Source organism: Pelodiscus sinensis, chromosome 26 (assembly GCF_049634645.1).
Source record: "Pelodiscus sinensis isolate JC-2024 chromosome 26, ASM4963464v1, whole genome shotgun sequence".
NCBI lineage: Eukaryota > Metazoa > Chordata > Testudines > Trionychidae > Pelodiscus > Pelodiscus sinensis.
Window position 1 is genome coordinate 4046720 of NC_134736.1, and position 13508 is coordinate 4060227.

General features: G+C 43.9%; 1 protein-coding gene across 16 annotated transcripts in view; it reads left to right on the forward strand.

The window, feature by feature from the left end:
• The window catches only part of USP28 (ubiquitin specific peptidase 28), a 48385-nt gene that overhangs the window by 26079 nt on the left and 8798 nt on the right, over nucleotides 1-13508 (forward strand). For 8 of the 16 annotated variants that reach the window (XM_075909772.1, XM_075909763.1, XM_075909764.1 and 5 more), the window contains 10 exons: nucleotides 1199-1326; nucleotides 1523-1618; nucleotides 2171-2347; nucleotides 3389-3609; nucleotides 4498-4568; nucleotides 6726-6954; nucleotides 9724-9927; nucleotides 10762-10901; nucleotides 11085-11270; nucleotides 12588-12683. In XM_075909772.1, coding sequence (XP_075765887.1) covers nucleotides 1199-1326; nucleotides 1523-1618; nucleotides 2171-2347; nucleotides 3389-3609; nucleotides 4498-4568; nucleotides 6726-6954; nucleotides 9724-9927; nucleotides 10762-10901; nucleotides 11085-11270; nucleotides 12588-12683 — 1548 coding nt within the window. The remainder of the gene's footprint in view (nucleotides 1-1198; nucleotides 1327-1522; nucleotides 1619-2170; nucleotides 2348-3388; nucleotides 3610-4497; nucleotides 4569-6725; nucleotides 6955-9723; nucleotides 9928-10761; nucleotides 10902-11084; nucleotides 11271-12587; nucleotides 12684-13508) is intronic. The other 8 variants (XM_075909769.1, XM_075909770.1, XM_075909776.1 and 5 more) reach the window with 4 other exon arrangements.

The following is a 13508-nucleotide window of genomic DNA, read 5'->3' on the forward strand; positions in this document are numbered from 1 at the left end:
TAGGGGACATGGAAAATAAAGTGCATTTTATCTTTTGAGACATTAGGTGAGTGTTTTGAAGTCTGATATGTAGCAGGATTAAATAGAAACCTGTTTCTTCACCTAGAAAACAGTTTTATAAACATTTCCTTTTTGTTTGTTATGAGGATGTTTGGTTGACTTTTTTTTCCGAAAGGGCTATGATACATGGCAGCTTCCCTTTGTATACATTAATACCGGTCCTCAGAGTAAATAGTATTGGTTCATTTTTATTGTGTGGATGAATTGTTGTGTCCTGGCTTTCTGATATGGGTCTTTTAGAGCAATACAGACGGTCTCCGAGTTATGAGTGGTCGATTTATAACTGTTCGTACTTACGACCAAACCTCCCATTAAGCGTTCGTAAAGGCGGTCCCTGAATTACGAACGCGATCCGTGCTTACAAACAGCGCAGTCGCATGTAAATGAATGGGGTCCGACTTACGAACACTTCGAGTTACAACCAAGTGTTTGGTCCATAACTCGTTCATAAATCGGGGACCGGCTGTATTAGTGTAATGTAGTGTAGTGTTGGATCCAAAAGGGGGAGGGAACTGTCTGTCTGGCACTGTCTCAGAACATGTGAAATATTCTTCTTGCAATGGATGTTAGAAATATTCTTGAAAGCTGGGAGTAAGGGGAAGTATAAATGCAAATGCAAACAACCTTTTTCAATGTGGCATTTAGAACAGCACTCCAAATACCAGGAAGTTGGCTCTGTCATCTGCGCCTCTTACGCTATACAGTTTCTGAATAGACCAAGAGAGTAGTTGAGTGCACAGAGGTTGGTTAGGGGCTGCTGTTTCTTGAAAATGTGAAGTAATTCTCCTTTTCCAAGGCTCTGGGCCTACTCACATTGTTTCAGTGTAGCATCTGCCAATTTACTCTAATTTTGCTTCTTGATTGGATGGTTGTCTCTCAATCTGTGTGGCCTGGGCATCAAATATCGATTTTTGTGGATATTATTTAGCTATGTTTTGTATGGTGAAGGTCTAAAATCAAAGTGGAAGTCTTATATTTTGTAAAATTAGGCTTTCTAAATAGCATGTTGATTTACTACACACTTTCTATGTTTGAGGGGAAAAAGTTATTTGGGGCAGAATTACTTGTTGATGTACAATGTGCCATTCAGGAATCCTCTCAAAATTTGTGCCCTCATGGGGGCATTTGTCTTTTACAGCGTTGGTTTACGAAGCTTCCTCCAGTATTGACCTTTGAACTCTCCCGGTTCGAGTTCAATCAGTCACTAGGACAGCCAGAGAAGATTCACAACAAACTAGAGTTTCCCCGGACTATTTACATGGACAGGTGAGATGTTCCAAGATTGTGATGTATTTCAAAGCTGATTCTTCACACTTTGCTCTGGTTTATTTTAACTAGAGAAATAGAGCACTGGGTGAGTCTCTGAGCAGGGAAATGTATGCAAATGAAAGACCATACATAGCTTGAGGTATACGAATCTCATTCAGTCACTTTTTTCCGGGGGGGGGCGGTGTTTGTTTAGGTATTTGTACAGAAGTAAAGAGATTATTCAAAAGAAGAGAGAAGAGACCAGGAAGCTGAGGAAACAAATAGCCATTCTGCAGCAGAAATTGGAAAGGTAAGCATCCACCTTTCCCCCTCCTCCAGAATTGGTGTTTTTCTTTTTAAACAAGGCATAAAATTGAGTAAGAGCGATTTGTGTTCAAGATCTTAATTTAAGTAACACAACAATTAGTTATTAGTATAACCAGCAACTACTAGGCATTTATATTTTATAATAAATACTAGAAGACTTACCCAGTGTTGCTCGGGTCCTTCAGGGAAGGGGTTTAGGGGAGTGTTGGAGTCAGGGCAGGATGTTGAGGATTCCAGGGGCTCCGGGCAGAAGGTTGGGAGTGTGAGAGGTTCAGGAGGAGCCACCGGGGAGGGCTCTCCCTCCCTCCTGGTCCCTCCTGGGGCAAAGGAGGGCATTCTCCTTCCCCCAGCCCTTCCTGGTCCTAGCTCTTACCACTTAGAAGGCATTCTTGAACAAACAGGCAGACAGACAGACAGATGGACATTTCTAAAATACATAAATTACGGCTTGCTCATACTGTTTTCCTCTCAGCGTAACATGAGTTGTGTGAGGATTCCCTTAACAGAACTCTACGATCTTGCTTTTGTTCTTTAGATACATGCAATACGGCTCTGGCCCAAGCCGTTTCCCATTACCTGACATGCTGCAGTATGTTTGTGAATTTGCCAGTACCAAGCTACCATTAGTTCCCTCTGCTCAGGACTCTCGGACAATGCCAACTCAGTCCCAAGCTGAGTGCTGTGATCTGAATGAACCTCTGCAGCAAAACAGGTGAGGAAAAGAAAAGGGTTATTGGCTAAAGAAAGAACTTTCATCTTTAAGGAGCTGTCAAGTCAGTAGTGGGCAACCTGCGGCCCATTGGGGTTCTGCGTGTGGCCCACTAGACTTTTTGTTTACTGTGGCCCACACACAAGGTTGCCGGATTCTGCTGGTTTTTGTCCATATAATTGTTTTCCTACCGGTATTACAAAAGTGACATGCACTTGAAGCAAAGGTACATGAAGTGAGGTGCGTGCTGATTGCACACAACATTATGAGAGCCGTGCGCGACCTCTGCATCCAATCAAAGCACTGCTATGGTTCGGTTGGCACACCCTGCAAGTTCTAGGTACGCAAGAGCATTTGGAAGGACTACCCTCTCCGGGGAGACCGTCTTGGTTAGGACAATCTTGTAGCCCACTGAGATGGAGGGCTACTCATGCAGCCCATGCACTAGCCTAGGTTACCCTTCACTGTGTTACGCCGTGTGATTCGGTTGTCTAGGCACTTAGAACCATGGGGACGTGTAGTATGAAAACTTAATAAAGATAGGCCAGGCTGTTGAATATCCTGCTCCCAGATGGATGCCGCCAATCTGTGCTGCTAACACTCTGCAGCCAGTTAGTGCTTTTTTCCCACTCCAGAAACACAGCCAAACTGCTATATTAAAGCAATAATCTTGAGATAATTTATGTAAAATCTTTGCATAGTGTTATCATCTTTTGTTTCATCAGTCATTAAAATAGTGCAATATTGAATTACCACAAATCTACCCACCATGGTTGGCTTGCGCTCTAAATTTTAAGCAAGCAAATAAATGAGTTCTCCAGTAAAATAGGAAGGGATTGTTAGTGTTGTGGATTGTGGACTTTAATAAGCTTAAATGATGCCAAGCTGTTTCCTGGCTAGTGAATAAGTATAAGCATGGCATCATCTCGCATAGAAACTTGTATGTTCAGATCTTGAATATTTTTAAAGCAATATCTACTTGAGAGTGCCCTCTGGAAACAGCAGCCTGAAAGTGTCCATCAGTATGTGGCTTTTGCTTTATAGTGTATTAGAAACAGAAAGTACCGAGAGCATTGAAGGTGCTGCATCCGTTTTGATAAACCCTTCACCCCAGCAAGAATGTGTGAGCAAGATGCCCCAGCCCTCCTATTTACCAGCGGAAATGTCTGAATGCCCGGCTCCTCATGTGGTCACCGAGGAGGAGATGAGTCTTGTGAGGACATGCCTGCAGCGCTGGAGGAGTGAGACTGAACAGGACATGCAAGGTTGGCCCAAGTATTTATCACGTAGAAAAGATTTACCAGGTGTCGCTCGGGTCCTTAACTCAATTAATTTTTGTTTTTCTTCGTTTTAAATCATTGCTTTGGGGTGGGGCTGCCCCAGGTAGACAGGAAAAGCCCAGCCCTCTCTCCCCACAGTAGCTTGGGGCCAGGTGAGAAGCACCTCTCCATGGCTGCTACAGGTTCAGTAGGCACAGCCAGGGGAGGGGTGCATGTCCAGGTTCATTTCCCAGCCAAAGTGAGGGATGCAGCAAAGTCTGCACTTTCCCCTCGCTCCCTGATGAAGGGGAACAGCCAGAAATGTTTCCGTACCAATGGGGAGTGAGGCACGCCAGTCCTCCTCGCTCTCCCTAAAGGGTGCATGGGGGGGTAGGAGGCGCGGGGTGGGAGCAGTCCTGGAGGGGAGTGCACCCCATCCACCCTCTTTCACCTGCCTAGTGATTTGGTTTCTTTTCTGTTTGGTTTCATGAGAAGCAATCCCATTCCAGGCACATCCTATTTTTCTGGTACAACCAAACCCTTATCTCACTTTAAGCTGTGATAAGAGGAAGCTGCATACCACATTTGATGGTTTTAGCACTTACCGTGTAGGAGTTCTTGAATGGACTTATAGATGGATGGACACAGAGAGACAGATATGTACAAACTCTCTTGAATATATAGTAGAAGATGATGTGCAGTATACACACAGGGCCCTGGTCTATTGTAAGATAAGCATGCACAACTTTCCATTAACTTCTGAGGCAGTAACTGCAATAGTGTACGTGAGGGTTGGGATGGGTCTGTATTCTTATTACCTCCATGCTCCCATGTCTGGGATGAAGGGTGGCGCTATATAAAACAAAGTTGATCAGTGTTTGTTTTCCTCATTAGATCTGAAGGACCGTATTACCAGAATCAACCAGTCCATTGATCAAATGTATGGTGACCCTGTTCTCCGTCAGGTAGGAAGCATGGCTTTGTAGGGGTTACATATTAAAATGATATAGTGCTGCTGATGCGTAACTGTGGCTCACATTAATATTAGGAAAAGCTGCATGCACAAACAGAGGAAGTGGACAAAAAAGAGTCTTATGCTTGTTTTGCCACGTTTTGCTTTAAAACCAAAGACATGCCTTTGTGAGATTGGAAGTTACTTATTTGGAATGGTATTTTTAGTAGGTTAGTAAAAGCATCCATGAACTTGAAAACAAACTGGACATAATTTATTTAATATAATCTAAGATAAATGCTTGTCACTCTTAGTTTCTCCCATTAGCACTTGGATACCTGTACATGCTAAGATGAATTTTGTAGAGTTATAGACTTCTGGATTGATCAGACACCCTGAAAGATGAACTCCCTATGTCATTGCATAGTGGCAGAGTTGTAATGCTCTAATACAGGGGTGGGCAATAATTTTGGAAGGGGGGAGCCACTTCACAAATTTTGGAAGTGGCTGCAGGCCACTTGGAAGGGGCGGGCCCTTGGGCGGAAGGGACGGAGTTGAGAACTACCCTGCTGGGTACGGTGACCTTATTTTCTGAACCAGCTGCAACTAGTAAGAACGGTTTACTGTAAATTATAAATTAGATTAAGCGTTTTAACTTTTGCATGTTAGTTTATCAAACTTAATTTTAAATAAAGTAAAGTATTATGTCCAACACGAAAGGTTTCAGTGTTTTCTCTTATTTATGGCAGGGGTGCAGGGTTGGGGGTCACTGACCCACAGAAAAATCAGTTGGGGACCACACAAGTGAGAAACAAACTAACTCCTCCAAAACCCCCCAATACTCACTGATGTGGCCCCAACTGAGACACAGGGTGAGGGGAAGAGAAGGAAGGAACTGAGGTTCAGAGATTCCCATAGACCAGATTTACTTTTCTGGGGTTCTGGAGTTAGTGGATATTATGGACCCCCTTAGGCTCTGGGGTAGGGACAAAAACCAGGAGTACAGTGTGCAAGACAGATCTGCCAGCAAGTAGGATAGGGATGGGGTGCAGGATCTGGGGTGCAGAAGCAGTCTGGGAATAGGGTGTCTGGCCAGGAGAGAGGGTGCAAGAACAAGGGAGAGTGTTGGAGCAAGCTGTGGGTGCTGGGTCTTGGAGTGGGGGAGGGAGTGACAGGATGGGGGTAGGGAGGGACTGGGCATGAGAGGGAACCTTACCTGGCTTCGTGCCCCCTTGCAGCAACGCTGTCCCAGCCAACCCGAAGGGAGGCCCTGCTGCTGTGGTGGCCACACAGTCCAGGGCTGGTCCCAGAGGCACTGCGACCACGGCCGTGCAGCCTGGGGTCAGCCCCAGGCCACGTGACCATGGCAGCAGCACCTCCGGGGCAACCTGGGGATGCGTGGCCATGGTGCCTCCAGGGCCGGCTCCAGGCTGCGTGGCTGTGGCAGCAGCGCCTCTGGGGTCTAGCCCTAGACCGCGTGGCCAAGGTGCCGTTGAGGAGCCTCCTCCCCAGTGCTGCCTCCTCTCCAGCAGCTGCACGGGGGGGAAGAGGGGCAGTGCAGCTCAGGCTGAAGCCTCAAGCGCCAGCACAAAGCCTTCAGCTGTGCCCAGGTCGCTCAGCTCTGCACAAGCTCAAAGGGGATGAGGAAGCCCTGTGGCCGCAGGATGGGAGAGGAGACAGGAGGCCTCCATCTCTCACAGCCTTGTGCTTTAATTCCGTTAGAGGTATGCTGTTATAGGCCGCCTTGCTTGAGAATTTTTGTTGCAGATTTGATTGTGGAGGGTGTGGCACCAAGCTCCAGTTATCTTTCCCCCCAGCAATAGAAAGCCAAAGGACTCCTATCTGCACATCATGGGCCTTGGCAAGCATTTTAAAAAGAGCTGTAGTAGTAAGAAAGTCATCAGATAATTTAGATGAAATATGGCAGGTCTGGGTACCAGTGAGCTGGTCAGATTTAGGATGTCACAGTGATGCTGGTAGTGGATAGAAGTGTGTTTAAGATGAGCTCCTCAAGGGGAGGAGAATCAGTTTGCATCAGGAGATTGAATGTATGAATTGACAAATTTTAAACATATGACAATTGTGAATGTCTTCATAGATTTTCATAGGAATTCAGAATACTTCATTCATTAATGATAAGCCTAGAAATCATCTCAATGTGAATTTTCAGGTCCCTTATCGCTTGCATGCTGTCCTGGTTCATGAGGGTCAAGCAAATGCTGGTCACTATTGGGCCTACATATACAACCAGCCCCGGAAAAGCTGGCTTAAATACAATGACGTCTCGGTGACAGAATCATCCTGGGAAGAACTAGAGAGAGATTCATATGGAGGCCTGAGGAATGCCAGTGCCTACTGCCTGATGTACATCAATGATAAGCTACCCCACTTCGTTGCAGGTACTGGAACAAAGACACTGGTAGCACTAAGTCAGTTGTGCAGTGTGTGTTGCCCTCAAACCATTGAACTACAAAAGGTGCTTTTTAATGTAATGTTTAATAGGCAGCAAGTTTAAAACAAACAAAAGGAAGTTTTTCTTCACTCAGAACACAGTCAACCTATGGAACTCCTTGCCAGAGGATGTGGTGAAGGCTAGGACTTTTAACAGGGTTCAAAAAAGAGTTAGATCATAGGTTCCCAAACTTGGCAGGGGGGCATGAAGAGATTCCAGGGAGGGCCCGAAGCGACCCAGCCCTCTTCCTCCCGCCCCTCCCCCAAGAAAGAGCCCAGTTTGTCCGGTTAAAATAATAGGTCAGTGGAGGGATGATAGGAGTTACTATAGAGAACTTTCTGGGTGTCTGGCTGGTGAGTCTTGCCCACATGCTCAGGGTTTAGCTGATCGCCATATTTGGGGTCGGGAAGGAATTTTCCTCCAGGGTAGATTGGCAGAGGCCCTGGAGGTTTTTCGCCTTCCTCTGTAGCATGGGGTACAGATCACAACTGGAAGATTCTCTGCATCTTGGGGTCTTCAAAGTATTTGAAGGCTTCAATATCTGAGACATAGGTGAGAGGATTATTCTAGGAGGTGGGGGTGAGATTCTGTGGCCTGCACTGTGCAGGGGTCAGACTAGATGATCATAATGGTCCCTTCTGACCTTAAAGTCTATGGCTGTGTCTACACTGGCATGAATTTCCGGAACTGCTTAAAACGGAATACTATTCCATTTTAAGTTTTTCCGGAAAAGGAGCGTCTACATTGGCAGGCTGCTTTTCCGGAAAAGCCCTTTTTCCGGAAAAGCATCTGTGGCCAATGTAGACGCGCTTTTCCGGAAAAGAGCCCCGATCGTCATTTTCGCGATCGGGGCTTTTTTCCGGAAAAGACTAGTGGGCTGTCTACACTGGCCCTTTTCTGGAACAGTGTTCCGGAATAAGGACTTATGCCTGAGCGGGAGCAGAATAGTTTTTCCGGAATAGCGGCTGATTTTGTACAGTAGAGCATCATTGCTTTTCCGGAAATTCAAGGGCCAGTGTAGACAGCTCGCAGCTTATTCCGGAAAAGCGGCTGATTTTCTGGAATAAGTGGCCCAGTGTAGACACAGCCTATGAGTCTATGAGTGTCCAGGGCAGACTTCAAAATGGCCACCTTAAAAGGGCAATGCCTGCTCTGTGCTTAAAAGGGCAACTTTTTTTGGCCCCAGTCGGTCCCCTTTTTTTTTCCTCAACAAGTTTTGCTGCTAGTTTTTAGGGGGAGGGCAGGGTTGTGAGAGTGTATCAAAAATCAAAAAGGTGGCATGATGCCGAATCACTGAGCTAGATAGATTCATGGAGGTTAGGTCCATCAATGGCTATTAGCCAGGATGGGTAGGAATGGTGTTCGTAGCCTCTATTTCTCTGGATGGTTTCCATGGTGGGTGACGGGAGGGATCACCTGAGGATTACCTGTTTTGTTCCCTCCCTCTGGGGCATCTGGTATTGGCCAATTTCTGAAGAAAGGATACTGGATGGACCGTTGGCCTGACCCAGTCTGGCCGTTCTTATGTTCTACTTTTTTATTTGGTTTCTGATAGCTAGTGGTAACATAATATACAACGCACCCAGTCGCTTATACAGCCTAACATCCCTCCTGTGCCTGAGATGAATTATCACTAATGATAACTGATCCTTGTAATTGTGTGTTTACAATGCGTGAGTGTGTAAGCAGCTACTTGCAAGCATTAGCATACATGTGGCATTGTACAGCTGTTGGCCATCTAGCAGAGTCTAATGATTTCATACATGGCTCATTTTGATATAATAGAAACAAACAATGCAGCAAGTAGTACTGCAGAATCTAGTTAATGGGAATGTGTAAGTTGAAACAAGTTCTTGTTTGTCTTTCTAGTGCTATGGCATTTTAGTTTCTAAAATGAACCAATCCTGCACTTTTAATTAGACTTAATATACATTTTGTGCTTTTAAAGACCCTTGTACTTTTACATATTTTTTATAAAAGAAAGAGTCCGAGATAGGGCATTATTATTTATTAGTGTTAGATATATTCATTTGATTAACTTGAAGATTTAAAAATCAGTGCGCCTTGCTTTCTACCCTAGTTATGTTTTTTCTTGAGCAATACTATATAACTAAAATGCCTTTATTAACCCCAGTGTCTTAGATATTTCAGTACATGTATAAAATCACTTCCTGCCTGGGAATCCTTGCTGTTTCCTACCTCTGGTTTTATGTAGTTTTTGAAGTGCAGAATTTTAAGCAGATCTCCCAAGATTTTTGGTTACCATCGTTTTAAGCCATATCTATAGCATTAAGATAGGCATTGGTAAAGAAAAATCTATTCCCTTTCTCAGCCCTGATAGCTACTTGGAATGGGTTTACTGAGCTCAAGAGTTCCATGCGGTAATGTGCTTTTTTATGGTTAGTTATTATTTGTGTTACCATAGTGCATAAGAGCACTAGTCATGGACTAGGACTCCGTTGTGCTAGGTTCTGTTCAAACATAGAACACAAAGATGGTCCCATACTCAAAGAGCTGACCATCTAGCATCTTCTCGTACCTTGTTTATGCAACATCTTGAATTCAAATTCCAGGAAAATGTATTTGTTTACTACTTTGTTTTTCCAAACCATTTGATCAGTCCTTCTTAACGCTTCTAGATATTCCTCATTTGCAGCAATATTTTATCCTGCTTCTGTATGATTTGTTGCTAACTAAAAATCGTGCTTTTCTCCAGATGATGATGATGATGCAAAAGCAGGACACTTTCAGAAAGAAGTAGAAGCCCTGCCACTTGAACTTCAGAATTACATACAGGAGGACAACTGGAGGCTTGAACAGGAGGTGGAGGAATGGGAACAGGAGCAGTCCTGCAAGATTCCTCAGATAGAGTCTTCAGCTAATTGTGAATCTCAGGATTTCACTTCTGAATCGAGACAAGGTAACATGAGATGGGTGGGTTTTCAGATCATGTTCCATATCTCTGTAATAAATTCCACCATAATCTGAGCCTTTCATAACAATTTTGAGTGCCTGAGTAAAGCTACCAACTCACTTCAGTTACTGAGTTCCCATCAGCAGGAAAAAAACAAATGTTGTGTTACTCGTGTGAGCTTGTGCTGATATCTACATAGGAATAGACATGGCATCCAGTTCGAACATTTTGTTGTGCTTCACAAACGCAGTTGTGTGTAATATTGCCATTGAAATGTAGCCACTTCGGTTTAATAAAGCACTGCTTTGTACAGTGATTTAGGTCAGGACATAAAGAAAAATCTTTTGAAAGGGGTGTGTATTAGTGTATTAAAAATTGCAGTACAGATGTTGCAGCTTGGACGGAGATTTGCACTAGCCATTCAAGCTCAGATCCAGCCTGAGCTGTCTCCTGAGCTGCAACAGCACCACTTCTATTTTTAGCATGCTAGCTTGAGCCCCACTAGCCCAATTCTCTCTCCCTGGGCTGGGAGGCTTGTTGGCAGCTGTATTGTGTGTAGATGCACCTTACTAAAGCTTACCGTGAAGAACCTGTAATTCCAAATGTTGACTTCTTGAAATGTTGAGTGGTTTGCAAGGAAAATTTGAGCTGGCTCTTCAGTAAGAAAGGAGGCTGCAACCAATTACAAGGTCATAGAAAGCAGAGTCACATGCTTAACAGTGGAGCAAAGCATTGGTCCCCGTGCCTAGTCAATATAAGGTACAGCCATCCTGTTTACCATTTTCCTCTCTTCAATTTGGATTTGTGCCTTCCTGCTGACATTACTGACTTTCCAATCAGACACATCATCAGGCTGTGAACGCAGCATTTGCTCGCTCTCCTCAGAACATGCCAGGATCACCAAGGACCAGACTGCCCAGGCCATTGCAAATACAGCAAATGCCTACGAGAAGAACGGTGTGGAAGCTGCTCTGTGTAAGGTGAGACTTCAGGACATAGCCCTTGAATCAGCTGGTTTTGCATCTTTGTGTTAACAAACCTCTGTCTCTCGTGTGCTTGTAATTCTGCAGCCCTGCTGCATTGAGCCAAACCCCTTTCTACTTCACTGTTTGGTTTTGGTTTTTTTCTTTCTTATTCTCTTTCTCCTTTTTCTGCTGCCACAGACAAAGGAGGCAGAACCAGCGAAGGTCCAGCTGAGAGAAACGGCCCTGACAGTACAGTCAGAACAGCAACAGGATGCTAAGGGGACAGAGTCTGCTGCCCAGCCTAGCTCGCAGGTTTCTGAAGTGGAGATCCCCAGAGTGGGGAAGATTCTGGTTAGATCCGATGCAGATGGATATAATGAGGAGGTACAGAGCCCAGTGCAGGAGCTAGTTCTTTTTCCACCATTAATCTTTGCAATGCACTGGTGGGCTGCTTTGGGGCTTTCTGGAGATTTGTGCAAGCGATGGCTTGGGCATGAAGCAGTGTGTAGTTCAAGCATGTTTTTCCCTCTGTCATAAGCAGAGAGGTTGGATCCAGTTGTTTAGCAAAGCACTTTTTAAAACAATTTGAAACGGTGTCAGAAAAGTCACTCTGTAAAAGCAAAACCAACCAGGAGTCCTGTGCGTCTGATGAAGTGTTTTTTACCCACAAAAGCTTATGCTCCAATAAATCTGTTAGCTTTTAAGATGCCACAGGACTTTTCGTTGTTTTTACAGATACAGACTAACACGGCTACCCTCTGAGATCTGTAAAAGCATGCACTCCATCTTCTTACACAATAGATCCATTCCAGTTTTTGATTGTTAAGTCCCCTTCCTTTCCTTCCTATCACTCATATCTAAGCTATTTCTAGGGCACCTAGCTTCACAAGGGGTTTATGCATATTTTTTTCACCCAGTAGTCAATGGATTTGATGCTATATAATCATTTTAGTTGTCAGACGACAATGTCATATAGTCAATGCCGTGTGACTTTTCCAGTCATAGGTACTGGATCAGCTGCTGGCAATTGAGTCCCATTATGACGTTCAGTATATCACATCAGGCATCTTAAAAATGTTCAGTCTTTTTTCTAAGTACAGTTGCACATCAGCTACACAAATCTCTCTGCGAGAGAATTAATTTGTCCAGACAGTTAGTTTACATGGGAATTGAAAGGGTTTGGTGTGAGTCTAGCATTGTCTTTTTCATAAATCAACATTTATGTTTCGTCTCAAGTGTTTTATCAGTGCAACAGCTCCATCTGTTGAGCTAGATGTGACCTGATTGCATTAAATATACACTTGTGTTGTAACGCTAGCAGAGTAGAATGCTCTTGCTTCAGGCTTGCTCTTCTATGAAATGGTAGTTTTACAAAATACTCCACCAACATGTTTAGTGTGCTCTGTATTTTTGCTTACTTTCACTTTGGGGCAGAGAGCATGCAGGACTAGTTGGGGCGCTATAGTGAAGGGTTCAAGCAGCATGAGTAGTGCATGCATGCGGTGGACATGTAATTATTGTGTGCAATAAAATGAAATTTGTAGCCTAATGGCAGCTCTGGGGTGTACCATCTCCATTCATATCTGGACAATTTTTCCTTACAACTTTACCTTTCTTGAACATTTTTTTCTTTTATCACTACAGCTTTTCTTCTGTTCCTCTCTGTTTTTGTGTGTGGGTTTGTTGTTATTCTTGTGGTAGGTGATGCTTAGCCCAGCCATGCAGGGTGTGATCCTGGCTATTGCTAAAGCCCGTCAGACCTTTGACCGGGATGGGTCTGAAGCAGGGCTTGTTAAGGTACCCTTTTATTTTCCTTTTCTTACATCTCTTAATGCACAAGTCTGATGTTTTCACTGCTGTTCCAACATGTTACAAATGTGAGTCGGTTAGTTCTCCCTCTTCCTATGTTCAGCTATGTTATTTTTTTTTCTTTCCCACATTTCTGTTTATCCACTCCATTACTTGTACTGAGAGGGCTCTGTTAAAGAGAAATTGTCAGGCTAAAATCATTGCAGTGTATAAGCATCCTTTCTTGTGTTAAAGATAATGCTCTAATCTGAAAGATTTTCAAAACTCTGATTTGCCTTCCACTGTCACTACTGTTTTACTACTTGCAGTTCTCTCAGTTTAGACAAGTAAAATAAACGTTTCTGTTTCCACTCCATTTCTGGTCCTCACTGCAAGAGTCTGCAGTGTTTAGTTTGCACAGAATGTTTTTGTTTAAAACCACACATGCACACATTGACTTCTAAGATAATATAGAAATATTTCTAGTAGTCCTGGGTTGGGAAAAGTTTGTTGTTGCTCCCTTTCCAAGCTTGCATTTGGGGGCAGATTTAATCTAATGTCCATTTAAGTGTTAATATTTAATGAAAATGTTGGGTGTGGGCAGGTATGTAAGTCCGAATTTGGTGAATACTTATGTTGGCATTTACCTTTAGTTACATTAGTCAATGCATTCCTTGAGTAAAGTTAAGCATATGCATTGCCCTCATTTGTTTAAAGCAAAGGATTGAGAGTCAAGAGACCTATGTTCTTGTCTCATCTCTGATCATGACTTGCTGTGGGACCCTGGCCAAATCTCTCCACTTCTCGCTCGCCCCAAGTGCAAAAATGATACTT